Here is a 27,990-nt window from a genome sequence, read left to right as displayed (position 1 = left end):
ATAAAAATATTAACGATTTAAATTTCACATCATAAATAGTAGCATTACTCATTTTGTAGATGCCTTAATGCACAAGAAAAGAATTATGGATTCGTACAAAACTGTAAAGAGAAGTGCATCAGTGCATTAAAAATAGCAAACACCTTTCTTCACTGGCTTCACATTAAGCTCATACTTTCCCCGAATTGGTGCATATAAAGTTATATATACCTTCCCAAATCCTAAAGAAAAAGACCATAGGGAAGAATTTACTATTCACAGCCAAACAGGCCCTACGGAGTAAAAAGCATCACTCAGCACTGCCCAAAACGATACTTGGCAACAGAGGAACCCGCGAAAATCACAAACCATAAGAATCAAAAAAACCAAGCGCTCAATTTTCAGAGCAAAGAATTTAAGCGCCCTGGCACGAAATGGATCGAATCGAAGCGGCAAACGAGCTCGCTTTCCGGGTCCGGTTCTCCGGCCACAGTGGCCATCTCAGGGTGGAGCCCATCTCAACGGTCGAGCGCTCCGACCCCGTTAAGTCGCTTCCCGATTTCATTTTGGTCAGTGTTCCGTCTCACGCTATGCTTCAGAAACTATTAGCTGTTTACGGTTTTGGTTACTTAATTTCGTGCCTTTTGAACTCCGTTATAGCTCGTTGCTTTTAGGGTTTGGCTAATGTGTAAGAACTTGTATGGCTTCTGGATTTCATGTATAAGAGAAAAGCTTGCACTCTCACTTCTATTAAATTTTGTTGGAGCATTTTCTGTTTTATGTGTTATTCGGGTTTTGGTATTAATGCATATTGAATTTTGGTTTTGCTAGATGATGTTAGAAAAGAAACCGAATTAAATTTCGGAAACATAATATTTTTCAAATTCTGGTAGTTAAGGGAAACTTTTTTTTTTTGTTAAAGTATGTTTGTAAATGTGTTTTGGATGATATTTTTTGTTTTTGGTTTGCAAAAAGAGTTATGGTGTGACACAAAAAATATAAAAATAAAAATAGTTCTTAGTGTTTTGCGTTTGACGTTGTTTGCTAATAATTTTGTTTTGACTATAGAAAACAAAAGACAAAAAACCAAAAATTGAACAAACATAGCCAATTGATATTTTCTTTTGAAAATCAAAGCAAAGAAAACAAGTTAAGAAAATTTGTTCCTCTCAAGTTGATTGAACATCTGCATGTTTGCTTTACATTCAACTTATCATTTGTGAAGAAGAAAACAACTTTTAGTTCTGCTACCATAAGAGAACTTATTCTTTCCGTTTTAATAACTTAGCTTATTTCTATTTCAGCCGCCCGCATTTCCTAGGGAAACACCCGAGTCAATTAAAGCGTATATAGAAGAGACGTATCTCTTGCCAAGATTAGACCCTGAAGAGTTTTCACCTGAAAAAGCTGGAAGGCAGTGGGATTTTGATTGGTTTGAAGAGGCAAAAGTACCTTTAGAGCCATCATTACCACGTTCTGTTGTGATTCCTACATGGGAATTACCATTTAGACGCCAGAAGAAGGGGTCAATGCTAGAAAAATGGGAACCCAAATCTGTTGAGGTATGGGGCTCTCACTTCTTCGATGGGTGTGCTTATCAGTCACAGATACTCCATTTAACTTGACATTGAAAAATAAAAAAAGGGTTCCATAATTTTATATTGCTGTTCTACAATTGATAATAAAACACAGAAATATTTGGGTTTGGTGCTATTCTTAATTGCTCTCTTGTTACCTCCTTGTTTCTGACTTTGGCCTGGGAGTTGGCTTATTATATTGTTTTAGGTGGATGTATCAGAACTAATGCTTGCATCTCAAGACTCTGGGTCTTTGACACGTGCAACTGGACCTGCAAAGGATCTCGTCAGGGGAAGCATCAACAACCGCCCTTTTCGTCCAGGAGGTTTGGATGATTCCCAATCTTTAGAAAGGAGTCGTCCTGAAGGTGCTTCAAATGGTGAATGGGTACGTGAAGTTATGAATGGTGGCCCTGCACAGACCAGTGTTCCAAGCTTGAAGAAAGGATTGGACCTTGGCAATCTCAAGGTTAATCTACTTATCAATCACCCGTAAAACTATAAACAAATTACTCAACTAATTTTTTAGAATACTATAAACCTTCATGATTTTATTTGACACAAGCTCTTTTCCATTACCTTTTCCTCCAGGCTTATCCATGCTCATGGAATGTTTATAAGGACCGAAGTTCGCTTAAGAGCACATCAGATGAAAAGCTGGTGAGTTGCTGTGCTGTGTTGTTTTGGCTTTTAAACTTGTAAAAATCTATCTAAGTTTCCTTGTTCACATATTCTGTCTCAAGCTAGGACGTCCTAGTGTCATTAACTTTTTTAATAGTCTGATATTTTATGGTTGGCTAATGATTGGTGTTAGTTGTGTATGTAGGGGGAGTTATCTGTACAGTTTGATGACTTGTTCACGAAGGCTTGGGAAGAGGATGTTGTTCCTGAATCTGAGGTAGATGGTATGTATGATCTGCACTTTGATGTCCTTGTCATGGGTGCATCTGTTTATAAAGTTATGATCTTATGGGAAAACAGCCATCTAGAGGCTTGCTCAGCTTGGGCTTGTGAATGAACTTGGTTGTCCTTGCATTGCATCAAATATATTGTTCTTTATTTATAAAGAAGAACAAGCGATACTCTCAAATGAGAAGGTTGAGGTGGCCTGTTCATTATGATTTTTATATCCAACTCAAGGGCCAAATTGTATACCGACTTGATCCAAGTGGGCCAAAGCTGAATTTTACAGATGTATTGCATATTCTGTGATCGGAGTTTTGCACTGGATTCTAGCACGTTTGAAATTTGAGTCACGAGAAGTGTTCTAAAAGGAAAAATGGGCCCCGAAAGATTTTTTTTTTCTTCCTCTAAGCATTCCCCTCTTTATGTCTCATTTAGGTAGCCAAAGAGTGCAATGAACTTCTCTTTGTTTCCACTTTTCTCAATCAGAATACACTGCCTAACTTCTAATGCGTGAAGGGTTGAAGAGGCATTGCTTGTATTCTAAGCTGTGTATTGAAAAGTTCGATGCTTATAAACCATTCACCATCAAGTTTCAGAATTTGGGATTGATTGGAGCCAATGGTCTTTGGATCATATGGCATCTCCTCCTCATTAGACAAGAGGTGGAGAGAGAAGTTAAGAGTTGAATCCTGTATTAGCGTTTGAGATGTATTTAACTATCAGAAGAAGAATTTGGGAATTGATTCGGATTATTGTTAATGCTGAATAAGATTAAAGAGAGGGATATAAAAGAATGTCTTCTATCTGGCTGTAGTTCCCTGTAGGTTTATAGCACGATAGGCTAGCTAAGAATGGTATTATATCTTGCTGTTCTTGTTCCTGTAGCTAGCTTGATTTAATTGGTTAGAATCCTCGGGGCACTTGAGTCAGCCGCCGGCGCCCGACTGCATCTTGACCCCTATCAAATTTTTGGGCCAATTCCTCGTTCGTACTACCAAAAAATGAGATTCTTGCTGAATCCGAGTTTGCTGCTCCAACCATTACCAAACTAATACCTATTCTGTTTAGTACTTCAGGTGAAGCAAGACAAAAGGCTAGCTTACTGCATTTTTTTTTTTTAATCTCTGGGAACATATATCACTGTTTTTCATTTTGCAGTGAGCTTATGTGTGTTCTGGAGACCTAAAGTTTATATCACCTTTAGTTTTTTTTTTTTTTTTTTTAAAAAAAAAAATTTGGCATTTGTTTTCTTTTGACCTTTTGGTGTTGACTACGATGTAAATGGTTGTATGAAAGCAGCACCATGTTTGAGTAACTAGTGGTTTTCTGCTTAAGAACTAACTTTTTTAAATGTATAAAACATTGGTGGTTAACTTTTGGAGATGGATATAAGTAGGAAAATTTGATTTCTTCTTTCTTCTTTGCTATTCCATTCTGGAGTTCTGTTTGAAGTTATCGAGGTACCTTAGCGAATGGAATAAACATCTGTTTTATGGTTAAATTAAACAATCACCACTTGATAGAACTGAATGATGTCTATCTAATAATATTAGCAAGCCAAAGTAAGCCTGGAAAAGTTGGTTTTGCAAGCATTTAGTCTTTTTTCTTTTTTGGGCTAATGTCCGATGCTGACTGTGAAGGAACATTGTCGGAAGCGGAGTCTGTTAAGTCAGAAGCTGAAGCAAATGAGGCTGATGTGTCCGGCAGTGCAAATGAGCCTGATGTGTCCAGTGGTGCAAATGAGCCTGAGTTATCTCTATTGGATGATATCTTGTCGGTAGAATCAGGAGGATCAGCATCAATATTGGATGGGATTAGTGATGGTGCTGGACAGCAGCAGCGGGAGGTAGCTTCCTCAAACATAAATAGTATCATGTTATTTGCCTCATGGTCTTCCTCTTCTGCTGTTGCTTGTGCTTTTCTTTTATAAGTTTATCCATTGGCAGGCCTGGGCTATTATTGGAGGTAGTGAAGGGATTGCAGAGCGCTTCCATGAACTTGTTCCTGATATGGCATTAGAATTTCCTTTTGAATTGGATAAATTCCAGAAAGAGGTATTGATCACTGCAAATCTCTTCTGCTATCTGTTAAGATAAAGAACTATAATTTGCACCGGTGTGCACCAAAGAAGGCTGAATTGGACATTGTTGTTTCTTCTTCACATCATCTATGTAGTATTTGGATGCAACTGGTCCTATTGGAATTTTAATCAAAGCTTTTGTGTAGCATGCGGGGTAATATATTTGCAATGCACTTTTGTGCATGTGTAAATCCTTTATGCGTGATGCTATTTGATTTTTTCTTTTCTTCTCCTTTTACTGTGACAGCTTAAAGAGTGGCTGAGAACTATGTTATATGCAGCTGAAATAAGAATTTTTTGTTTTGTAATAATTACAGGCTATATATTATCTTGAAAAGGGAGATTCTGTTTTTGTGGCTGCACATACATCAGCTGGAAAGACAGTCGTTGCAGAATATGCGTTCGCTTTGGCATCGAAAGTATGACTTGGACTTTGCACTCTTTTTCTTTTTTTAAATACCTCAGTTGATTGAGTAGTTGAATGTAGTACATAATTTTGGTCTCTTGAATTTTTAACTCTACCTCATGTATTAGAATATTAATATTCAAGCAAGTTTTGTTGTTGAGTTATATTTACTTTCTATGCTAAGATTTTTTACTTGATTTTAATGTCATGCAGCATTGCACGAGAGCTGTATATACTGCACCTATTAAAACCATCAGCAATCAAAAATATAGGGATTTCTCTGGGAAATTTGACGTTGGACTTCTCACTGGTGATGTTAGCTTGAGGCCAGAGGCTTCTTGTCTAATCATGACCACTGAGATATTAAGGTCAATGCTTTACCGGGGTGCAGATATTATACGTGATATTGAATGGGTAAAGGGGCTCCTTTTTCTTAACAGTAATTTCCACCCTCTTTTTGAAAGATTAAGTTATTTTATTACTTTTATTTTTGCCATTTTACATGTTTCAATATAAATTTATGGACACTTTTTCTTGCTTTTTTTGCTGCATGATGAGGAGACAGGTTATATTTGATGAGGTGCACTATGTCAATGATATCGAAAGAGGCGTTGTTTGGGAAGAAGTTATAATCATGCTTCCAAGACATATTAATTTTGTTCTCCTTTCGGCTACGGTAAATGATTCTTCCTAATATGTATATACTTAATGAAATCTGTTTTTGAGATGATTCGCTTTGATGTCAATTTTGATTACTTCGATGACTTACCAAAGCTTCTGTAATCACAGTCTTGTGACTAGTTTATTTGTTGCTCGCTTCTAAATCAGCTTCAAGCATGTAAAGTGTTTCATTGGATGATCACTCCTTTTTTTTCTTTTTCTTTTTTGTATGATGAGGAACCCCTCCAAGGTAGGGCCACTTCGTGTACCCACTCCTGTCAGGTAAACCTCGGACCTGTGCAAAGCGTCCCCTCTACACGGACCGGGTAATACTTCGGCTTTGCCGGCAGGCTGACCCCAAGGAATTGTTTGCACTCAAGGGATTCGAACCTTAGATCTAATAGAAATGCCACCAAGATCAAGGCCCTTACCACTTAAGCCAACCCCTTGGGCTAGAGATTTTTTGTGTCATCATGTTTAAACTCTTAGTCTTTTAAATTTCTGTTATATGGATCTGTCATTTCATTATGTGATACCATAAATGTCAGCTCTGCATTTATTTGCTGGTGTTGGTTATGTCAATTTATGAAGTTGTTATTATCTTGTTATCATGAAGTACATGGCTTGGTCATTGAAATTCTGATGACATATAATTGTTGGTCCATATTTTGTAATAATTTACCTGTGACACTCTGGAAAGTGAAGTCTCACATTGGGTGGGTGGATTGTGATGGTATTATATGGGTGTCAAGTCTTACATTAGTTCATTATCAAGTGAGACAAAGCCTTATAAGTGATTTCAAGGAGCTCCGATTGTAACTTTGTCTAGTTCTTTTGGAGTAATAGCATATATGTGGTTAGTGTTTTCCCTGGGTATTGACAAATTGTATCAGAGCAACGTAGTAACACTAGGTGGTGCTGGGACATTGAATTATGATGCGGGCCTTGACATCCTCGTCCGAAATTTAAGCGGCAGAGATTGTGATATCCCAGAAAATTAGCCCAACATTAGGTTGGTGGTTTGTGAAGGGGTTGAATAGGTTCTAAGTCCTACATTGGTTTCTTACCAGGTGAGACTGAGCTTTATAAGTGATTTCAAGGAGTTTCAATTGCAACTTGACTAGTCTGTTTGAAGTGATAGTGTAGATGTGGTTAACTCTTTCCTTGGATTGTGACAAATGATATCAAAGCAACCTGGTAACACCATATGGTGTTGAGGCATTGCAGTATGACGTGAACCTTGACACGTCAAGGATTTTAATGGAGGGATTATGACCCTGAAAAGTTAAGTCCCACATTAGATGAGTGAATTGTGATGGTGTTATATGGGTATCAATCCCACATTGTAAGATGCATAGAATTCAAATGTACGGATATATCAAGTTAGTTTGATTAGCTGTAGAATGTTAATCTCTGTATACTTCTCCTAGGTCACAACTATTGTAAACTTTCTATAAATACAAAGCATCACCAAAGTGATTTGAGGGAGTTCCAATCGTAACTTTGATTAATTTTTTTGGAGTAATAGCATAGATGTGCCTAGCACTTTCTTTGGGTCGTGACATTATTCTACTGATGTACCATATTTTAAATTTATGAACAAGTTTGGGGTTCTAGTCTTGCTTTGCCTGCTTGCTCAAAATCTGAAATGTTAATTCTATAACTTCCTTCAGCAGTTGTGACTGGACGGATGGAAGCACCTTCAATTTTTATGCCGGGTAACAAGTGAAGTAGCTTACATTACCTTGCCTAACAATTTTAGATGCAGATGCCAAAGGACTATTTTCTTGTTACTTGGGTTCCACCTATCTTTATATTGTGAATGCTTTGTTTCTTGATATTGTGAGGATCATGGTTAAACTGCTTCTTGCAAACATTTTTTTTTTGAACTGGAATTGCCTACAAACAAGCCTCTAAAAGTGACATTTGTCCGTTAGCATGTGAGAATTGTTAGATTTAGTGTGGCGTGAGAAACATCCTCTTCACTCTCTCGCCTCTCTTCCTTTGTCTCCACCCTAGTGGTGGTGCGTCACGCTATGACTTTGCTTCTTTCAGCATTTGCGGCACTCGTCATCAAGCGATGCTTTCATCTGAGTTCTCATCAGTGAGCCTTGAGATGGAAAGGAGGTTCTTAGTGGAGTAAAAATCTTTTGTGCTCTCGGTCTTGGATGGGGCGTCGGTGTTGCAGGTGGAAGAAAAGAGGAAAGGCTTCTTTGGTGAGGTCCTCCTGAGCAACCATTGCACTGTTTGGCTAGCGTTGGCGATGGAGGTTCTTTTGGGTTTCCTTAGAGATAAAGAGTTTGTCAAATCTTTCAGGGAGGGGACGAAGGTTCTGATCGTGCTTAGAGGTGGGAACAAAGATGGCCGGTTTTTAGAGATGGCAGCTTATGGAATGGGTGGACGGAGAGGGATTCTACTGATCCTTGAGGGTCGTGGAGGGTAGGGCTGGCCCAAATTTACCGGTGAGCTAAGAAAGGCAAAAGACTTCCTTTTTGCTACGGTTGGGTGTGGGAGTGGGTCTTTGTTTTCGGTGGAGAAGGAGGGTGGGCAAGAGGAGGGGCCAAGGCTGAGAATGGTTTTGAATAGGACGGGGCCTTCGTTTGTGGAGGTGGTGAGGTCGGACTTGTGCCCTGATGCGACGGTGATGCCCATCGTGGGTGGTTTTCCATCGTCATACCAAGTTGTGGGCTCCGTTGGCGGAGCTGTGTGCTATTGATATCCTTTCGACGGTGAGGTATGTAGATTGTGAGGGTTTGAGATCGGCAATGGATTGCTCTGTGTTGGAGATACCTCTGTTTGATCCGATGGTCAAGAAGAAGCTGCTGCGTCCGTTGGGTAAGAAGAATCTCAAAGCTGGTCTCTTTGTTCGAGGCTTGGCAGGCTCTGCAAGGATGACAAATTCGCGTTTGAATTTGCGTACGTGGAGTAAGATGCTCGTTAGGTTCAACTTAGTTGTGGGCCGAGTTTTTGGGAAGTTGTTGGGTTGGTTTGTTGGGTTCGGTCTGGGCCATAAGATTAAAGGTTTTCGTTTGGGCCATTTCATGCCTAAACCCAACTTCAAAGAGACGATGGAAGTATTTATCCAAAAAAAAGAAAAAAGAGAGAGACGATGGAAGTCTCTGAGGATATGGGTCCTGTGTCGGAGCTTGAAGCGGGTCTCGTTTTTGCGTAGTGTTTTCAGCATCCGACGGTTGCCCATGGGCTAGAGACTATTTCGGCAGCTATTACTAGGGTGGATCGGGGTCTGTTGACTTCTGGGGGTGGGTGTGTTTCTGATCCAGCGGTTGATTTTGCCAAGATGTCTGCATTTTCACGGTTCGTCTTTCCCCCCTTGACGACATCGGAGATGTTGTCTTCGGTGTCTTTGGATGCTCCTCCGGCTCCGATAAGCTCTGTTGTTGGGTTTGGTTTTTGGTGCTTCTTCCCCTTTGCTTAGACCTGAGGGGTCTTCTCAGACCATCTTTAGGGACTGCTGCAGTGCTTCCAGTGATGGATTCTGCAAAAGGGGCAGATTTCATGAAGGATATTGTTAAGCCATTTATTTCGGAGAACGGTTTCCTTCGGAGGGAGTTTCTCAACCCGAGCCCGGCTGTGAAAGTTTCTACTCCTCATTCCTCGCTTTAGCTTTTAGAGTCGGTCGTGTCGTCATCGACTCTAGATGTCAAGGAAGATGGGGTGATAGGGCTTCCCTCCCCCTTGAGTGATTGCGTCACTCCTATCTTTGAAAAGGGCTATGAATTCAAGGTGAATGGTTTGTCCCAATCTCAGAAGTGGCCAGTAGGTTTTAATCCATCTGGGGAGATAGTTGTGTGGGAGCAGGGTGATAAGATTTGGCATGGGGAGGCTAGAGATTCCCCTTACCCTTTGGGTGTTATTCCTCCCAGCATGGCATTTGATTGGGAGGTGGATAGTTCTGAGGATGAGGATTCGTCCTTGCCGATTCTGGATGCCTTTGAAAAGGACTTTCTTCGGGAAGTTAAGGTTGCGCGCCCAAAGTCCAAAGGCAGGAGTGAAATTTTAAATTTGGTAAGCTCCATCAACTACGGTGATGCAAGTGCGTCCACTCGGCATAGGAAAGGGAAGGCTCATGTGCGGTTGGGGGGAATGGTTCTTGAGGTTTTTGGTTTTTGAGGGTTTGTTGGGTTCTTTTTTCTTTTTGTGGGTTACTTTGGCTGTTCCTATGTATATTTCCTGTGTACTTAGGGGTGTCTTACGCTTTTTTAATAAAACTTTCTTTCTTATAAAAAATATACAAATTTTTTTAATAGCATGTGTTTCTCACATGCTTAAAAGACACATGTCACTTTTAAATGCTGGGTTGGAGGAACTTCTACAACCCAGTTTATAGGGATTTTTTTTATTTTTATTTTTTTTATAATTATACTTTTCTATTAATGTCTTAGATCATGTTTATGCTGTGCCTTTTCTCATTTTAGAGCCTCAAGATGGGTAATCCGATTCATTAAGCATTTATTATCATTTTACAGGTACCAAACACCTTTGAATTTGCTGACTGGATTGGTCGAACAAAGCAAAAGGAAATTCGGGTAACTGGGTAAGTATTGAATCTCTATGCTAACTGGAGTTTGGTTCACTTTCACTGTCTTGAGCGTTTGGAATTTTGTGAAATTATTGGCTTTTTTCTTGCTTTCTTTTCATCCATTTTTCCTGTTTGCTTTTCTTAAATAAGAATAGAGCAGAAAGGAAATTTATATAATGCATTTCCTGTTTGTTTATAAGTTTCTGTTTTTGTTATCAGGACTTCGAAAAGACCAGTACCATTGGAGCACTGCCTATTTTATTCTGGAGAACTTTACAAAATATGTGAAAGTGAAAAATTTATGCCTCAGGGATTGAAAGCTGTTAAAGATGCATTCAAGAAAAAGAATTTGACTGCCTTTGGTGGTGGTCGTGGATCTTATGCTGGTTCCTCAGCTGCTCATGATGCGCGTCAATCTCAGAGACATGAATTCTCTAATCGGGGAAAACAGAATAAGCATTCTGGGACTGGTGGGGGGAATCAAAACAATGGAAACAGCCAGAATAATTGGGGATCAAGGAGATCAGAATCTTCTTTGTGGTTGTTGCTTATTAACAACCTATCAAAGAAATCACTATTACCTGTATGTTAGAATATATCTTCCTTTAGTCTATTTTTGTTACTCTGGCCATGTTTTATCCCAGTGATTCTGAAATGAAGCTATGAGAACTTATTGCAATTTGTGTTTTTGTAGGTTTATCTCACTATGTTAGAATTTGTTGTGAGTGTTTGTCTTTCTAATATATAAAACATAAATTAGAACGTGAACCAAAATTTTTGGAAGACTATAAAAGCTAGGTAGTTTTTTTAGAGAAATTTTGATAAAGTGCCTGTCTTCAGCCATAACAAGGAAAAATGGGGGGAAAAAAATCTGTCCTTATTGTTATATGCATCATCTCAATTTTCATCAACGGAAGGTAATATTTGTTTCCTTCACCAAATATGAGCTCATATTCTCCAATCCTACAGCCATGAAATAGTATATAACTATGTAATTAATGCACCGGACATGTCAATTGCAACTTGGCATTCTTGAAGGGACCACAGTAATTTAGAAGGATTTTTTGGTGATATTTAGAGTTGTAGAATTCCAGTTTGGATACTAACAAAAAACTTGAATTTCCAGTTTGGGATTGCTTTGGAAATATTTTTAGAATTTGATGTGCTTATGTTTGTATGATAAACCTGATAGGGTAGCTTAATTTGCCTGTGTTAGCGTCTTTTAGCTATTTCTTTGTTAAATTTATAACGTTTATGATACAACTTAGGAGCTTTATCTTGCCTTTACATGCATGTGTAGGTGGTTATATTTTGTTTCTCAAAGAATCGCTGCGATAAATCAGCTGATGGTATGTATGGGACTGACCTCACTAGTAGTTCTGAGAAAAGTGAGATTCGTGTTTTCTGTGACAAAGCATTTTCAAGACTGAAGGGATCTGACAGGAATTTGCCACAGGTTTGGCAGCTTATAGATTCTTTATTAATTTATATCTCATTTGAGCTCCTGAGATAATGAAGTGATGTGATATACAGATTCTCAGAGTACAAAGCCTACTTCATAGAGGGATTGGTGTCCATCATGCAGGGCTGCTCCCAATTGTTAAGGAAGTTGTTGAAATGCTTTTTTGTCGTGGTGTAATCAAGGTAAATCTGTCTCTTTTTGGGACTATTTCAGTGTTGTATGCCGTTCATATTGGTTTTCAAAATGATCCTGCTGTTATCCCCTGATGCTCTTTAGAAGTTAAGAAAATGCTGCAATCAAATTCGTTATCATGCATTAGAGTTGAGGTTTCACTAATGTTATTTTCATGTGTGTTTGAGTTTTAATGGTCGTCTAAGAAGTGATCTCTCTGTTCTTAATTTGTAGGTTCTATTTTCAACAGAGACATTTGCAATGGGGGTTAATGCTCCTGCTCGAACGGTGAGGCTCTTGTGATATGTTACTTTAATTTGAAGTTAATTACTGAATTACTGCTACGGTATGAAAAGTTGGAGTAGTTTTATACTTTATCTTATATTCTGGACATGCATGGGTCTTTTAGTTTTTGAAGTCTTGAACGTTCAGTTTTTTGAAAGGCAATACAACTGGCTGCTGCATGATCAATCAAAGCAGTTGGCTCTTGGACATGGTTGGTCATAGTAACTTATTTTGTTTTAACCTTTTCAGATGAACATGAAAACAATTTGATGATTGATAACATGTTTTTATCAGTTAGCCCTTTCTTTTTCTTCTTTTTTCCCCTCAAAGATCTATGTTCTTATTATTTATGGTAGTAGCTGATATGAGTTATCCCTGACACACTTCTAATTAAGAATAACTGGGAATCAATAATCATGACAAGTTACGAATCCCCTTGGGTACAAACAATTTCTTGGGGCTAGCCCGCCGGCGAAGCCGGAGTATTACCCGATCCATGTGGAATGGACGCTTTATACGGGTTCAAAGTTTACCTGATAGGGTGAGATACACGAAGTGGTCCTGCTTTAGAGGGGTTCCTCGTCATAACAAAAGAAAAATAAAATAAAATAAAATAAAATAATCATGACAAGTTACCAAAAGTCCATAAATGAAAGTATATAATGATAGTGTAAAGGCATTCTAATACTTATCAAAAAAAGTGTAAAGGCGTTCTAATAAATGCGTGCTATGCTATATCCAGTTGCAGATTTGACATTTTTAGTATTTTAAATTTTGACCTAACTGAGGTTTTTGCAGGTTGTTTTTGATACTTTAAGGAAGTTTGATGGCAGGGAATTTAGACAATTACTGCCAGGAGAATACACTCAAATGGCAGGTCGTGCTGGCAGAAGAGGACTTGATAAAATCGGTACAGTTGTTGTTATGTGTCGTGATGAAATCCCAGACGAGAGCGATTTGAACAATGTTATAGTTGGAAGTGCAACTAGGCTTGAGTCTCAGTTTCGGCTGACCTATATCATGATCCTGCATCTTCTTCGTGTTGAGGAATTAAAGGTATGTATCCTACAAATTTCTTCTCAGGATTGTGGATAAAAAAATTTCCGAAAAAACGGGGCCTCTTTTCAAATTGTAGTAGCTAAAGATATCCATACAGATACCCATCATCCATAACTTATGTAGAACATGATTATTCATCAAAGAACTTATGTAGAACATGAATGAGATGTTAAGGATACAAGCCTACCTGAACCTTCCACAGAAACCCTAGCTGCCACTACAGCTCCTGAACCTTCCACAGAAACTCTAGCTGCCACTATAGCTCACAAACAAACCCTAGAGCTGTCAGCCATGATTCAAGGAAGACTTCCTAAACTAGACAACCGAATATCCTCACCATATCTCACCTACAACGGCTAGCATCTTCTCATTAATTCTACATTACCCAATGGCTATGTTGCCTATGAGGACATGATTTTTTTGATAAGTAAGAGAAATATCATTAAAAGCGCAAAGCGCAATCAAGTACATAGGAAGTATACAAGAAAGGCATCTAAGAGGAAGAAGAAAACAAAACAAGGAAATCATAAAAACTAATCACTAAAGGTGCGAGGAACGCAGCCGACCAAGAGTACAAAGAATGAAAGAAAAAGGAAATGAGTTTCTCGATGGTTCTTTCTTTGTCCTTGAACTGTCTATCATTGCATTCCCTCCACAAGCACCACATAAGGCAACAAGAAACCATCTTCCACACGACCGCACTCCGAGAGTGACCACCAGTCCACCAGCAAGCAAATAAATCTACCACCCGAAGAGGCATAACCCAAAATAGACTGAAGCGACTAAAGATGGCGTTCCATGGAGCGCGTGCAACCTCGCAATGGAGAAGAAGGTGATTCACAGACTCCCCATTTGTTTTGCACATGCAACATCTATCAATTACAATGACACGCTTATTTTTGAGATTGTCTAGGGTGAGGATCTTCCCTTGCACTGCGGTCCAAGCAAAGAAAGCCACTTTCAATGGAACCTTGGTCCGCCATATACTTTTCCAGGAAAAATGAATAGTCTCTTTGCAAGCAAGAACCTTATAGAAAGATCTACATCAAATTTCCCTTTGTGAGAAGGAGACCACGAGAGCTGGTCTTCCCCATCACGATCCACTTTGGTTGAGCACAGCAAAGAGAAAAAGGAGACCAAAACATCCACCTCCCAGTCGTGGGCCGCTCGAAAGAAGCTAACATCCCACTGATAGGACCCACTTACCACAACCAAGTGGTCTGCAACATGTGTATCCTTGTCACGCACTATGTCATACAAAACTGGGAAAGCTTTCTTGAGGGGCATCTCACCACACCGCACATTGTCCCAAAAACGGATCCTAGATCCATTTCCCAAAATAAGTCTAGTATGACTACAAAGCAAACTCCACCCCTTCCTAATATTCTTCCAAAGCCCCACTCCGTATGACCCAGGGGGGGTCTAAAGAACACCAATCAGCCCAAGTAGAACCGTACTTTGCATCCACAACAGATTTCCACCAAGCCTTTCTCTCATGGGCATAACGCCACAGCCACTTCCCTAATAGAGCCTTATTGAAGATCCTCAAATTTCGGATACCCAAACCACCATTTGAAATAGGAGAACAAACCTTGGACCAATTAACCAGATGATATTTAAATTCTTCACCTATGCCTCCCCACAAGAAATCTCGATGCAGCTTCTCTATACGACTAGCAACACTGGAGGGAATAGAGAATAGAGAAAGAAAGTACGTAGGAAGATTAGAGAGAGTGCTTTTTATAAGAGTAACTCTGCCACCCTTCGACAGATACAACCGCTTCCAGCTAGCCAGCCGCCTCTCAATTTTACCAATTACCTCATCCTAGTTGGACTTAGCCTTAAAAGGGGCCCCCAACGGAAGTCCAAGGTACTTTAAGGGAAGAGATGAGAATCCACAGCCCAAGATGCCAGCCAAATCATCCATATTATCCACATAACCCACAGGAACCAAAACTGACTTATCCAAATTAATCTTCAAACTTGAAATTGCTTCAAAGGATAGTAATAACATATGAAGATAAAGAAGATGATCATAATTAGCCCCCGCAAAAAACTAAAGTATCGTCTGCGAATAACAGATGAGAAATGTTAATCACTCCATTGCTGCCAGAGCCCACAGAGAAGCCAGAGAGGAAGCCCCTTTGAACAGTAATAGAGAACAACTTACTAAGGGCCTCCATTACGATGACAAACAAGAGAGGCGACAGAGGGTCACCTTGTCTAAGACCACAAGAGCTGCTGAAAAAATCAGAAGGGGTGCCATTCACCAAAATAGAGAAATGCACCGGGGAGATACAATGCACTATCCAAGAACACCATCTTCTCAACATATACAATAAGAAATCCCAGTTGACATGATCATAAGTCTTCTCAATATCCAGTTTACAAAGTAACACTGGTTCACCTGATTTGATGCGACTATCCAAACACTCATTAGCTATAAGAACAGAATCAAGAATTTGCCTTCCTATCACAAAAGCATTTTGGGGATTCGAGATGATCTTCTCCACGACCCTTCTGAGTCTATTAGCAAGAACTTTTGCAATGATCTTGTAAACGCCACTTACAAGACTAATAGGCCGAAAATCTTTAAGATCCATAGCCTCAAGCTTCTTCCTAATTAAGGCTATAAAAGTGGCATTAATGTTTTTGACAAACTTGCTATGAGTGTGAAAGTCCTGGAATACCCCCATGAGATTTGTCTTGATCACATCCCAGCAGTCTTGGAAGAACGCAAGAGTGAACCCATCAGGGCCTTGAGCCTTATTACGATTCAACCCTTTAACCACCTCTAAGACCTCCCTTTCCTCAAAAGGAAGTTCTAAGGAAGAGGCTTCACCCGCTTCCAAAGTGTCGAAAGCAAGGTTATCCATCCTAGGCCTCCAACAGAAAGGTTATGCAAAAAGAGACTTGTAAAATTGAGCAACATGATCCCTAATAACCTGCTGATCGGAAGAAGTAGAGCCATTGACTGAGAGAGACTCTATGGAATTGGACCTCCTATTCGAGTTGGCTACCCGATGAAAGAATTTAGTGCATTTATCACCCTCTTTAAGCCAAAGAACCCTAGACTTCTGTCTCCAGCTAATCTCCTCCTGTAGAATAGAATTCTTCAGATCTCTGATGACCCCACATTTCCTCACCTTTTCTTCGAGAGTTAAGCCACGTTGTTCCTCCAAACTATGAATAGCACACAATTCTTCCATATGCATATTTTTTGCGGAACTCCACATTACCAAACTTCTGTTCGTTCCATCTTTTGAGATCATTCGTTAAAGCCTTAAGCTTTTGAAAAAAGATGAAGCTGGGCGAGCCTTGAAAGCGATAAGACTCCCACCAAAGACTCACCCTATCCACAAACCTTTCAGCCTTTAACCACATATTCTCGAACTTGAACGGTCTGGAACCCCAATGAACCCCACCACAATCAAGAAGAATAGGAAAATGATCAGAACACAGTCTTGGAAGCCTTTTCTGTAGAATACCTGGAAACTTGACTTCCTAATCTGGAGAAACAAGAAATCTATCAAGACGAGACCAAGAGGGAATCTCCTGATTATTAGACCACGTAAATGGCCCTCATGCAAGATGAAGATCCATAAGACCCTGCTAAAAAATAAAGTCCGAAAACTCCATCATAGCAGCATTAAGATGAACGTCTCTTGATCTTTCAGCAGGAAAGCGTGTGACATTGAAGTCACCCCCAATGCCCCAAGGCAACTCCCACCAAGAAGAGAGGCCAACCAACTCATCCCAGAGAGAACTTTTGAGAGAGTCAAAGTTAGGACCATAGACCCCAACGAAGGCCCAATAGAAGTCATCAGCAACGCTTCTGAAAGAACAAGCAACAACAAACTCACCCACATACACGTCTATCTTCTCTACAATCCTTCTATCCCACATAATCAAAAATACCACCAGAGGCCTCGTGAGAGGCTAAGTAGCACCAATCAACAAAGTGACAACCCCACAGACCTCTTACTAAACTGTTAGAAATAAATTCCAGTTTAGTTTCTTGCAAGCAAATAATATCTGCCTTCCATTGCCTTATTAAGTTTCTGACTTTCAACCGCTTGTCACCCTCGTTTAACCCTCTACCATTCCATGAAAGGATTTTGGGCTTCATAATAAACCTCCAAAAGCCCTACCTTTGCACCTACCACGAGAGGTGTTGACACTATGCGCGTCATAATGAACAGAACAAGCTAATCTGTTTAATTCTCTCGTACCTTTGATGCTCAAACTCGAGCTAGGACCTGCTACCTTCTTATCATTACTGTCGATGATAGCCTCAAACATAGCCGAAAGCTGACCTTCATAGCCATCGCACGTAATCCTCACCGATTGGCTATACACTAGAACCTCCTTCAAAAAACCCCCTGGAGACTTCTTACTAGAAAATCCCCTAACCTTGTCAATAAAAGACAAAGGTTCAGGCTCTTCCTCTGGGTTTAAAGCAAGTTCGATCCCATTCCTGATTCCCGAACCAAAAGAGGGGATGTGGGTAAAAGGGACAATCTCCGAAGAACCCGGACCAGGCCAAACAGTTAGCGCATCAACAAAGTACCTCGAAACTTTGGCAAAAACAATTGGGTCTTTGGGAGAAACCTCCGGAACAGGGATGGGCAAATCTAGCCCAGAACTCAGAACCGAAAGGGGAGAAACGCTTACTGGAACAAGGACTTCAAGGGTGAAAGGTGGACCTTTGGTGACCTCTGGCAACTTTGAAGATAGACCTATCTTCTCAAACGGACCCGTTTCTCCCTCCAAAAGCACTTCAACAAAATCTGGCCGTGAACCCCGCTCAGAACTAGAAGAACAAACGGCAAGCTGGCTCCCCGGAGCAAGGGTACCGAACGACGGAAAACCCAACCCATTGGAGATCTCTGATGTTGCCGGAGACTTATCTGAACCACCAATGCCCTTCACCGGCGACAGACCCTCCACAGGAAGCACTACCGGATCTTTCAGGACATAAGCGTTGGGCTTCGGATCTTTTTGAACCCAACGAAGCCTCCTCTTTTTCTTAAGTTTATACTTTCTCTTCCACCCATTAACATTGGGCTTCAAGCCAGGCCCAATCTCAAGAAGCCCTTCACAAACCCTGCTAAAAGCTTGGTCCACATCAGCCTTCAACTTCCCCAGCTGGGTTTTCCAAATCAAAAGAGAGTAATACGTGTTCATCTCTCCTGTTAGCTGATTTCCTGCAGAAATATCTCCATAGAAGCAACCTGTCTTGTCTCGAGCAGCAGAAGCCATCTCAGCCTTCACAATTTCTGAACCACAACGGTTTCAATGGTCCTTACCCAAAGGATTCACTTGAGAATTCACATTTTCTGAACCACACGATATCACAATCGGCAGCTTCTGCTCCTCCGAGCGTTCACCACGATCCTTAGGCAAAGGAACCGCTGGTTGAGACAGCGTCATCTCCACCTCCAAGCGGCTGGGACCGGAACGCAAAACTTCTACGAAGGAAGGCGCACCATCTTTGCTGAATGATCTAGCAGAATCAATCGGTTCAAACCCTCCAAGAGCGCCATCACCATTCCTCCTTGTCTTCTCTATGATACTTCTTGCCTTATTTAACCTTTGTAAATATCGAATGGAACTATTTTGTAATATAGCATGCCATATACACGGCAACCTGTAATGTCCATATATATCGTATCAATATCAAGACCTAAGCATCAAGTGCTTAATGCTTTTACCCTAATATTATTCTTAGTTTACATGGTATCAGAGCCTACCAACAGCGAACGCTCTTCCATGGCCAACACGAACGCTGTTGAAACCAATCTTTTGATACCCAATGTCACTCAGCTCGGCAGCATCAAACTGGAAGGTCCTAACTACCTCGGATGGGTTGCTCAGTTTCAACCAATCCTATGTGGTTATAAACTCCAGGGCCTACTTGATGGAACGAAACCTTGTCCGTCCAGAACTGTCGCCAATGCCACTGGTGACACCCAGATTCCTAATCCAACCTTGTTGCATGGCTGAGACGAGACCAACAACACCTTAGTCTCATTATTTGCTCTTTAGCACTTTCACTTGTGCCCTTGATGTACAGTTTGAACACATCGAGGCTTGCGTGGACCTCTTTGGCCACACAGTTTGTTGCTCAATCCAAATCACACATCTCCCATCTCAAGCGTCCGTTGCAAAGCTTGCAGCAGGGGACTAAGACGTGCACCAAATATCTCAATCAAGCCAAGTCTTGGGCTAATGAACTTTCCGAGAAACCACATTTCATGATTTTCAATCCGAGTTGCTTAGCCATGAAATACTCTTTTAGAATCAACAAGAAGCCCTTACCCCTGAAACAGGTTCCTTTGCACTCCATGCACACCGCACCAAACCTTCCAACAGCAACAATCCTTATTTCAGAAAACCTCGATTCTTTCCCAAACCACCTGGTTAGTACCGCCACTCCTCACCCCACAACCCTCCGTTCTCTCCCCTACACAATCCTCCCTTTTCTCCCAGATATTAGCCATCATCCCCTCCACCCCTTCATACTGCCGAGAACCCCATTCCCAAATCATCCCCTCCTCCACGCAAATATTCTCCTTGCCAGATCTGTGGCAAAACCAGCCACCGTGCTTTGGACTGCTACCATCGCATGGATTTTGCATACGAAGGGCGCCATCCTCCCATGCAACTCGCTGCCATGACAACACAAGTCAATGAGGAATTTGCCAATCAAGAGTGGCTAGCCAACTCTGGAGCCAACACGCACGTCACTGCAGAATCTTCCAACCTCACCAATCCCTAGCCCTTTGATGGATCTGATATTGTTGGTGTAGGCAATGGAGTAGGTTTGCATATTTAAAACATTGGTTCTTCTTTAGTTCGTTCTCCTACATCTACTTTACACCATTTTCTCCTTAAAAACATCTTGCATTGTCCTTCTGCATCAAGTTCATCAACCAACTTATTATCTATTAACAAATTTTGCAAAGATAATAAATGTTGGTTTGCTCTTACTGACGTTGATTTTACTGTGAAGGACAACTTGACAGGAATAGTGCTGCTCCATGGTCCTAGTGAAAATGGGCTCTATCCCATCAAATTGCATCCTCACTCCTTCAATAAATGTAGCGGGTTCACTGCCCTCCTTGGTGTCAAAGCCAATGACATGGTTTGGCACCAAAGGCTGGGTCATCCCTCTATCTCAGTTTTTCAATACCTTCTTCGTCACCACAATCTCCCTCTACTCGGTTCAGTCAGTCCTCCTTCCGTATGCGAGTCCTGCCAACTTGGCAAGGCCAAGCAGTTACCCTTTTCCGCAGCTACTAAGGGGTCTACTAATCCTTTAGAAGTCATTCACTCAGATGTTTGGACCTCACCAGCGCCATCTTTGAGTGGATGCAAGTTTTATGTTCTTTTTGTTGATGAATTCAGTCGGTTTTCCTGATTGTACCCCTTATTTAATAAAAGTGATGTTCTTTCTTGTTTTATCAAATTCAAGTTATTAGTTGAAAATCTGTTTGACACAAAAATTAAATATTTTCAATCTAATAATGGTGGAGAATATACGTCCACTGCCTTCAAACAATTTTTAACTAACAATGGCATTTTTCATTGCCTCACATGCCCTCACACCTCTCAACAAAATGGAATTGCTGAGAGGAAGCACTGCCACATCGTCGAAACTGGATTAACCCTTCTTGTACAGTCCGGTCTCCTTGCCAAATACTGGGTCGACTCATTCCTAACGTCTGTTTTCCTTATTAACAGATTACCCACCCCTGTTCTCCAAAACCAATCCCCCTTCTCCACACTTTTCAAGAAAGAACCCGATTACACCCTCCTCCGAAGCTTTGGATGCCTATGCTACCCACTGGTTTGTCCGTATGCCTCCCACAAACTGACTTTTCGAAGCAAACCTTGCATATTTCTTGGCTATGGCGCCAATCAACGTGGTTACCGATGCCTTGAACCCCAATCTCAAAAAGTCTATCTTTCCCGCAATGTAGTGTTTGATGAAACTAAATTCCCCTCTAAAGGTCACAACCTCCCATCCAGTTCCTGTACTGTCACCACCCCTCAAGCAACTTCGATTCTATTTCAACTTGCGCAACGCTCCAATCACCCTTCTCTCTCTTTCCTCATCTCCACTTCCCATTCCCCCTCCACCTCAGCCCCACATCCTTGACTCATCACCATCCTCCCCCATTGCCCCCACCTTCCCTCCTTCCCTGCCTACCTCCCCAGACCCCTCTTCCATCATTCCATCCAGCCCTGCCCCCATCCCCTCTCCTATTCCTGCCCCCCTTCCTATTCTAGGTAACCGACCCATCACCCTCTCCCTCACTGGCTCCTCCAAACCCAGATCATTCCCAGGCTTCACCTCATTTCTCAGCAAACATCCCTTAGTTACCTATAACTTTGTCATCCTCCCACCCGAACCATCCACCTATAGGCAGGCAGCCTCCAAACCCGAATGGGTTGCTGCCATGACTACTGAATTTCAGGCTCTCTTAATCAATAACACTCGGTCCTTATGTCCCCGTCCCTTACACCACAATGTTGTTCGCAACAAATGGGTGTTTAAGGTCAAACAAAACCCGGACGGCAGTGTCGAACGCTACAAAGCTCGCCTTGTAGCCAAGGGCTTTGACCAACTCTGTGGTATTGACTACCATGACACCTTCAGCCCCGTCATTAAACCTGCAACCATTCGCTTACTCTTAGTCTTAGCTGTTAATTTCAACTGGACTCTCAAACAGTTAGATGTTTCAAATGCTGTCCTTCACGGATTTCTCGATGAAGAAGTGTACATGGAGCAACAGCAAGGTTTTGTGGACCCTGCATTTCCTCACCATGTGTGCAAATTGCACAAATCCTTGTATGGCCTCAAACAGGCTCCTCGGGCCTGGTTCACCTGCCTCTCTCAAACTCTTCTAGAAATTGGATTTTCCAGCTCCCAAGTGGATCATTCCCTATTTTTATATCACTCTAATGGTTCTCATGTTTTCCTCTTAGTATATGTGGATGATATTATTGTTACAAGTAATAATGTGGTCACCATCCAGTCCATCATCACCAAATTGCAGGCTGACTTTGCTATCAAAGACCTCGACTCCCTCTCCTATTTTCTTGGCATCCAGACTTCACGTGACTCATTTGGACTCCACTTACGGCAGGCCAAGTACATCTAGGACCTCCTCACCTGCACCAGCATGATTGATTCCAAGCCTTACCACACTCCCTACACCACCAGATCCAAAATGTCCAAATTTGATGGAGATGCTCTTCTTAATCCTTTTGAATACCGCCACATCGTTGGAGCTCTACAATATGCCACTCTCACTTGTCCCAATGTCACCTACTCCGTCAACCAACTGTGTCAGCACATGCATAGCCCCACATCCACTCACTGGACTGTAGCTAAAAGAGTGTTTCGTTACCTCAAAGGCACCGTTGATTTTGGCCTTCGCTACACTCCAGGTTCACTTCAACTCACAGGATTCTGTGACTCTGATTGGGCCGGTAACCCTGACGATCGCCGCTCCACCACTGTGTTTGGCATCTTCCTCGGCTCCAATCTCATCTCCTGGTTCGCAAAGAAGCAACACGTCGTTTCCAGATCAAGCACAGAAGTAGAGTACCGTGCAATGACCCTTGCCACCTCAGACCTTTACTGGCTCCGTATGCTATTCCAAGGACTACAAATTTCTCTTCCATCTCCATCAACCATTTGGTGTGACAATTTCGGAGCATTGTCCTTAGCCTCCAACCTAGTCTCACACGTCTGCACCAAACATATTGAAGTTGACATCCATTTCATCTGTGAAAAAGTCACCAACTGCGACATCCAACTTCTGTACATCTCCACCCTTGATCAAGTAGCCGATATCTTCACAAAATGACTCACTGCTGATCGGTTTTGCTTCTTGCGTGACAAACTTCCGGTCGTCCCTCCCATTAGTTTGCGGGGGGGTGTTAAGGATACAAGCCTACCCGAACCTTCCACAAAAACCCTAGCCACCACTACAGCTCACAAACAAACCCTAGAGCCGCCAGCCATGATTCAAGAAAGACTTACTAAACTAGACAATCGAATATCCTCACCATATCTCACCTACAACGGCTAGCATCCTCTCATTAAATCTCCATTAGCCAACGGCTATATTGCCTATGAGGACATGATACTTCTTACCTTATTTAACCTTTGTAAATATAGAATAGAACTATTTTGTAATATAGCATGCCATATACACGGCAACCTGTAATGTCCATATATATCGTATCAATATCAAGACCTAAGAATCAAGTGCTTGAGGCTTTTACCCTAATATTATTCTTAGTTTACACGAGAAACAATACACAGATTTTATGGATAGTGTTAAATCACTGTTTATCCCAAAAGCTTAAGCTAATAGGAAGAGATGAATTTAATCATTTAATTTATATTCTAACATTCCCCCTCACGTGTAGGTTCAAACTCTCCCTTAATTAGTGAGGCCCAGCATGTGAAATATTTAATTGAAATGGGAGATAAATGACAGAGACAGAGTTCAAACTCAAGACCTCTGCTCTAATACCATGTTAAATCACTACTTATCCCAAAAGCTTAAGCTAATAGGAAGAAATGAATTTAATAATTTAATTTATATTCTAACATATAGAATGGGCCTAATCCTCAGCCTACTTAATAAGATCTTTTCTGTCTCATAGCGAAATGATTGTTTTAGTAGCTGTATCTAAAAGAAACTTTTTTGGGACTTAACTTCCAATCATTTTTTTTTTTTTTTGAAGAGCCCTACATGGTCCAACAGGTTGTCTCCTGCATTCTAGCATAAATTACTATTCTGTTTAAGTTTTCTCTCAGCCACTTTTGACCAATCAAGTGAGTTCATTTAACCAATTTTGGTTTGGGACCTCAATTGTAGGTGGAGGACATGCTGAAAAGAAGTTTTGCTGAATTCCATGCTCAGAAGAAACTTCCCGATCAACAACAACTACTAATGCGAAAGCTTGCACAACCCGCAAAAACTATTGAGTATGTCAAGGGCAAATCTTGATTATTAATTGGCAGACATAACTCTTCATAATAGACTTTCTCTACTTCAGGCTTCAATGCACATTCTTTTTATGTGCGAGTACCGCAGATGTGTATTTAATGGCACACTATTCCTTGGATGTAGTGATAATCTTTACTTGGCACTCAAATGCCTTACCAGGTCATAGGATTGCTTAGCCATCTGAAGATCTAAAACTTTACATTCACCTGATTGCGGGGATATTTTCTGCTCTCTGAATCTTGTTGGACTACTCTTACTTTGGCAACTTTCTTTATTTGTCTTGGAATCTTCTCTTACTCCATGTTTTGGGTGTTCATTCTTTAAAGATGGTTTCTCAACTTTTCTGATCGCTAAGATAGCGATGTATAAATCACAGGTTTGGAAACTAAGACTTGAACCACATAATAAATACTTTTATCATGGGGAAATTGAATTATCTTGTTTCAATAACATGAGTTTCAGATGAGACACCTGTGGCTATATTTTGAACATTTTGCTGTTTCACATATTATGAAGGAGAAAGGAGACTATCTAAACTTGTAGTTTTGGCCACGCATACATCCTGTAGACATGGAAGTAGCATTGATGGCTGTATAGATGATCTAGAATTGCATATTGTTATCCTTATCTATCAGAGTATCAGTTTGTCTTTCATAGGGAGGACTATCTTTGTTAAAAAAAAATAATAATAACAAAAAAGGATCCAATCTTTGTCCTCTGTAATCATGGTTCAATCTGATAAATGAGAGCAAGGGAAGGCTATTCAGTTTAGTTGTTAGATGCTATCTCTGGTGCTGTTTTTTGTCTTCCATTCTATGTATGGATTTTGAAGCATGTCTCTTTGCATGTAGATGTATAAAAGGTGAACCAGCCATTGAAGAATACTATGAGATGTACTCCAATGCTGAGCAATATGACAACCGGATTTCTGAGGCAGTCATGCAGTCCCCTGCTGCACAACAATTTCTTGCTCGTGAAAGAGTGGTAGTTGTAAAAGCACAATCGGTGAGTTCTCATTTATAATTAAGGCTACTCTTCAAAGAGTAATATGGGTTGGTTTGGTTGGCCTATAATAATGGAGAATATACATTTAGAACAAAGTGTGACTAAAAACATATGAAACATTAAGAGCAAAAATGAAGGAATAACTACTAAGATTAGACTTAAAAAACAATTTTAAAATTTTTTTGTAGCTGTAACTTTGCCTCTTATGCTTCGTCCATGAGGGAGAGAATCAAGGTGACCTTTTAAAACGAAAGTTAAAAGAGGCGGAGTGGTGCTTTCCATGTTTATATAGCTAACTGGTGCTGTAGTGATGACGCTAGCTCCCTTGGCTATATATTTAGTGGAATATGCTGTTAGATTCATACTGCATCTGTTATAGCGTATTAGCCATATCAAACTCTCTCAGAAAAAGCCATATCAAACTATTTTATTAAAAAAATTCAGTTAATTGTTTGGATGTATACAGTTTCCTTATTAAACCTATATCAATCATAATTGGCAGGGCCAGGACCACTTGCTTGGAGTTATTGTGAAAGCACAGTCTACTAGTAATAAACAACAGTACATTGTTTTGGTGCTGAAACCTAATTTACCATCAATGGTGCAAAGTCCCCTTGCCACTTCTAATTTACAAGATAAAATAAGTGCTGATTTCCCAGAAGGTTATATATTGGTACGAAAAGGAAAACGTGACGATGAAGAAGAGTATTATTCTTCTGTCAAGTCTCGCAAAGGATCAGGGGCCATCAACATAAAGTTGCCTCACCATGGTACCGCTGCTGGGGTGAGTTATGAGGTTAGAGAAGTTGATAGCAAAGAGTTTTTATGCATTTGCGATTGCAAAATAAAAGTTGACCAAGTTGGGCTTCTTGAAGATGGTAGTAGTGGTGCTTACTCCAAGACGGTTCAACAGCTATTGGGTCTGAAAAAATCTGATGGAAATAAGTACCCTCCAGCCCTAGATCCGAAAGGTATGACCATTTTTCAGTGAACATAATAAATTAAGTTGTGGGGAAAGGTAAACAATCTGACTTGTTTAATGGATTTCCTAGAGGAATATGAAGCAAATAGTTTATGTGAAATTTGATAGTAGGTTATATTTAAAGAATTGGTAATTTTGTTTCAGCTCTGAAGTTGAAAGACGTGGATCTTGTGGAGGCATACCGCGAGTGGACTGTCCTATTGAAGAATATGGCAAAGAATAAGTGTCATGGGTGTGTTAAATTGGAAGAACATATTAAATTAGTAAAAGAGATAAAGAAGCACAGTGAGGAAGTCGATGCTCTAAAATTTCAAATGTCAGATGAAGCACTTCAACAGATGCCAGACTTTCAGGGCCGGGTGTGTTTGCGTGACACTAATCTTTCTTGTCAATATTTTGACCTTGTGGTGGTTTAATGTTCTGAAGTAAATTGTTTCGGTATCCAATTACACATCATCCTGCTAAACATTTTGTGTTGTACATTTTCAGATAGATGTTCTGAAGGAAATTGGTTGTATAGATGCTGACCTTGTAGTTCAAATAAAAGGCCGTGTTGCTTGTGAGATGAACTCGGGAGAGGAGTTGATTTGCACCGAATGTTTATTTGAGAATCAACTGGATGACCTGGAACCAGAAGAAGCGGTGGCATTAATGTCTGCCTTTGTGTTCCAACAGAAGAATACTTCTGAACCCTCTCTTACTCCCAAGCTGTCTCAGGCCAAAGAGAGGTTAGTTTCCCCTTCTTTTTCCCCTTCATCTTTTGTCCCTGTATCTTAAAGATCTGATAACTAGACTTCTCGTTATATACTTGAGAGATTGTTCCCCATTACAGAATGCCGAGAATGTATAGGGTTCTAGGATAGAACACTAGCTTTTCCTCTACTAGGAGATCATCATAAGATTTTTGTATCGAGATTTCTTTGACAATGGCCATGAGTTTTCAAATTCTGAATACGCGCTTTGGTAGGTTTCATGACAATTCCTAGATAGGCAGTTCTGAAAATTTAGTACTGATACAGTGCTTGACATTGGGGTATTGTATTTTCCTCCATTTTTCCTCCTGGTTTTTGTTTAATCCAAATTCTCAACCTGGGCCTTCCATTTTTTTTTTCTTTCTAAATATAGATGTTTGTTTCCAGATTATATGACACAGCAATAAGACTTGGGGAGCTCCAGCGCAAAGTACAGATAAATCCTGAAGAGTATGCCAAAGACAATCTTAAGTTTGGTCTCGTTGAAGTTGTTTATGAATGGGCAAAGGTTTTTCTTTCAGAACTCTTAAATTAGACCTATCACTCGTTTTGGGAGTGGCTCACCATCTGACACAGCTTTATTCTGGCAGGGCACTCCATTTGCAGATATCTGCGAACTTACAGATGTCCCTGAAGGTCTGATTGTGCGCACCATTGTAAGACTGGATGAGACATGTCGTGAATTTAAAAATGCCGCAGCTATTATGGGTAACTCTGCACTATACAAGAAGATGGAAACCGCTTCCAATGCGATAAAGCGCGACATTGTTTTCGCGGCTAGCTTGTACGTCACTGGAGTGTAACCATTTCATCGATCAATGTGGAAGCATGGAAAGGCATCTGGAGAAGCATATATGGAACTCATGCATGTACATTAATCAACGGCCTGCTCAATGTGCTGAAATTCACCAGATTTGTTGATTTTTTAGCCATATGATTTGTATAACTATTCCCAAATTGATCTGTTTCTGATAAACAGCGACATTGATGTGGATAAATTATAGTAAAACGTATACCCTACAATTGGGATCGCGGGAAATTTCCTCTGCCTCTTTAATTGGGCAGGGAAATTTCCTCCGGTGATTAAATA

At 40.6% G+C, this 27,990-nt stretch overlaps 1 protein-coding gene across 1 annotated transcript; it reads left to right on the top strand.

The window, feature by feature from the left end:
• Nucleotides 1-227: 227 nt before the first annotated feature.
• On the top strand, nt 228-27,990 carry LOC133878582 (DExH-box ATP-dependent RNA helicase DExH11). The gene is made up of 23 exons (XM_062317151.1): nt 228-548; nt 1,284-1,541; nt 1,765-2,025; nt 2,148-2,216; nt 2,383-2,461; nt 4,103-4,308; nt 4,409-4,516; nt 4,860-4,961; nt 5,162-5,362; nt 5,514-5,624; nt 10,096-10,163; nt 10,368-10,731; nt 11,449-11,604; nt 11,682-11,792; nt 12,016-12,069; nt 12,865-13,122; nt 24,030-24,139; nt 25,013-25,166; nt 25,669-26,137; nt 26,293-26,507; nt 26,638-26,876; nt 27,288-27,408; nt 27,491-27,990. The coding sequence occupies exons 1-23, from the start codon at nt 414-416 to the stop codon at nt 27,701-27,703; spliced, it is 4,062 nt and encodes a 1,353-aa protein (XP_062173135.1). The 5' UTR covers nt 228-413; the 3' UTR covers nt 27,704-27,990.

Source organism: Alnus glutinosa, chromosome 9, assembly GCF_958979055.1.
Source record: "Alnus glutinosa chromosome 9, dhAlnGlut1.1, whole genome shotgun sequence".
In the NCBI taxonomy this organism is placed as follows: Eukaryota; Viridiplantae; Streptophyta; class Magnoliopsida; order Fagales; family Betulaceae; genus Alnus; species Alnus glutinosa.
The sequence above is the reverse complement of the archived record's forward strand: the minus strand, read 5'-3'. Positions and strand labels throughout refer to the sequence as shown.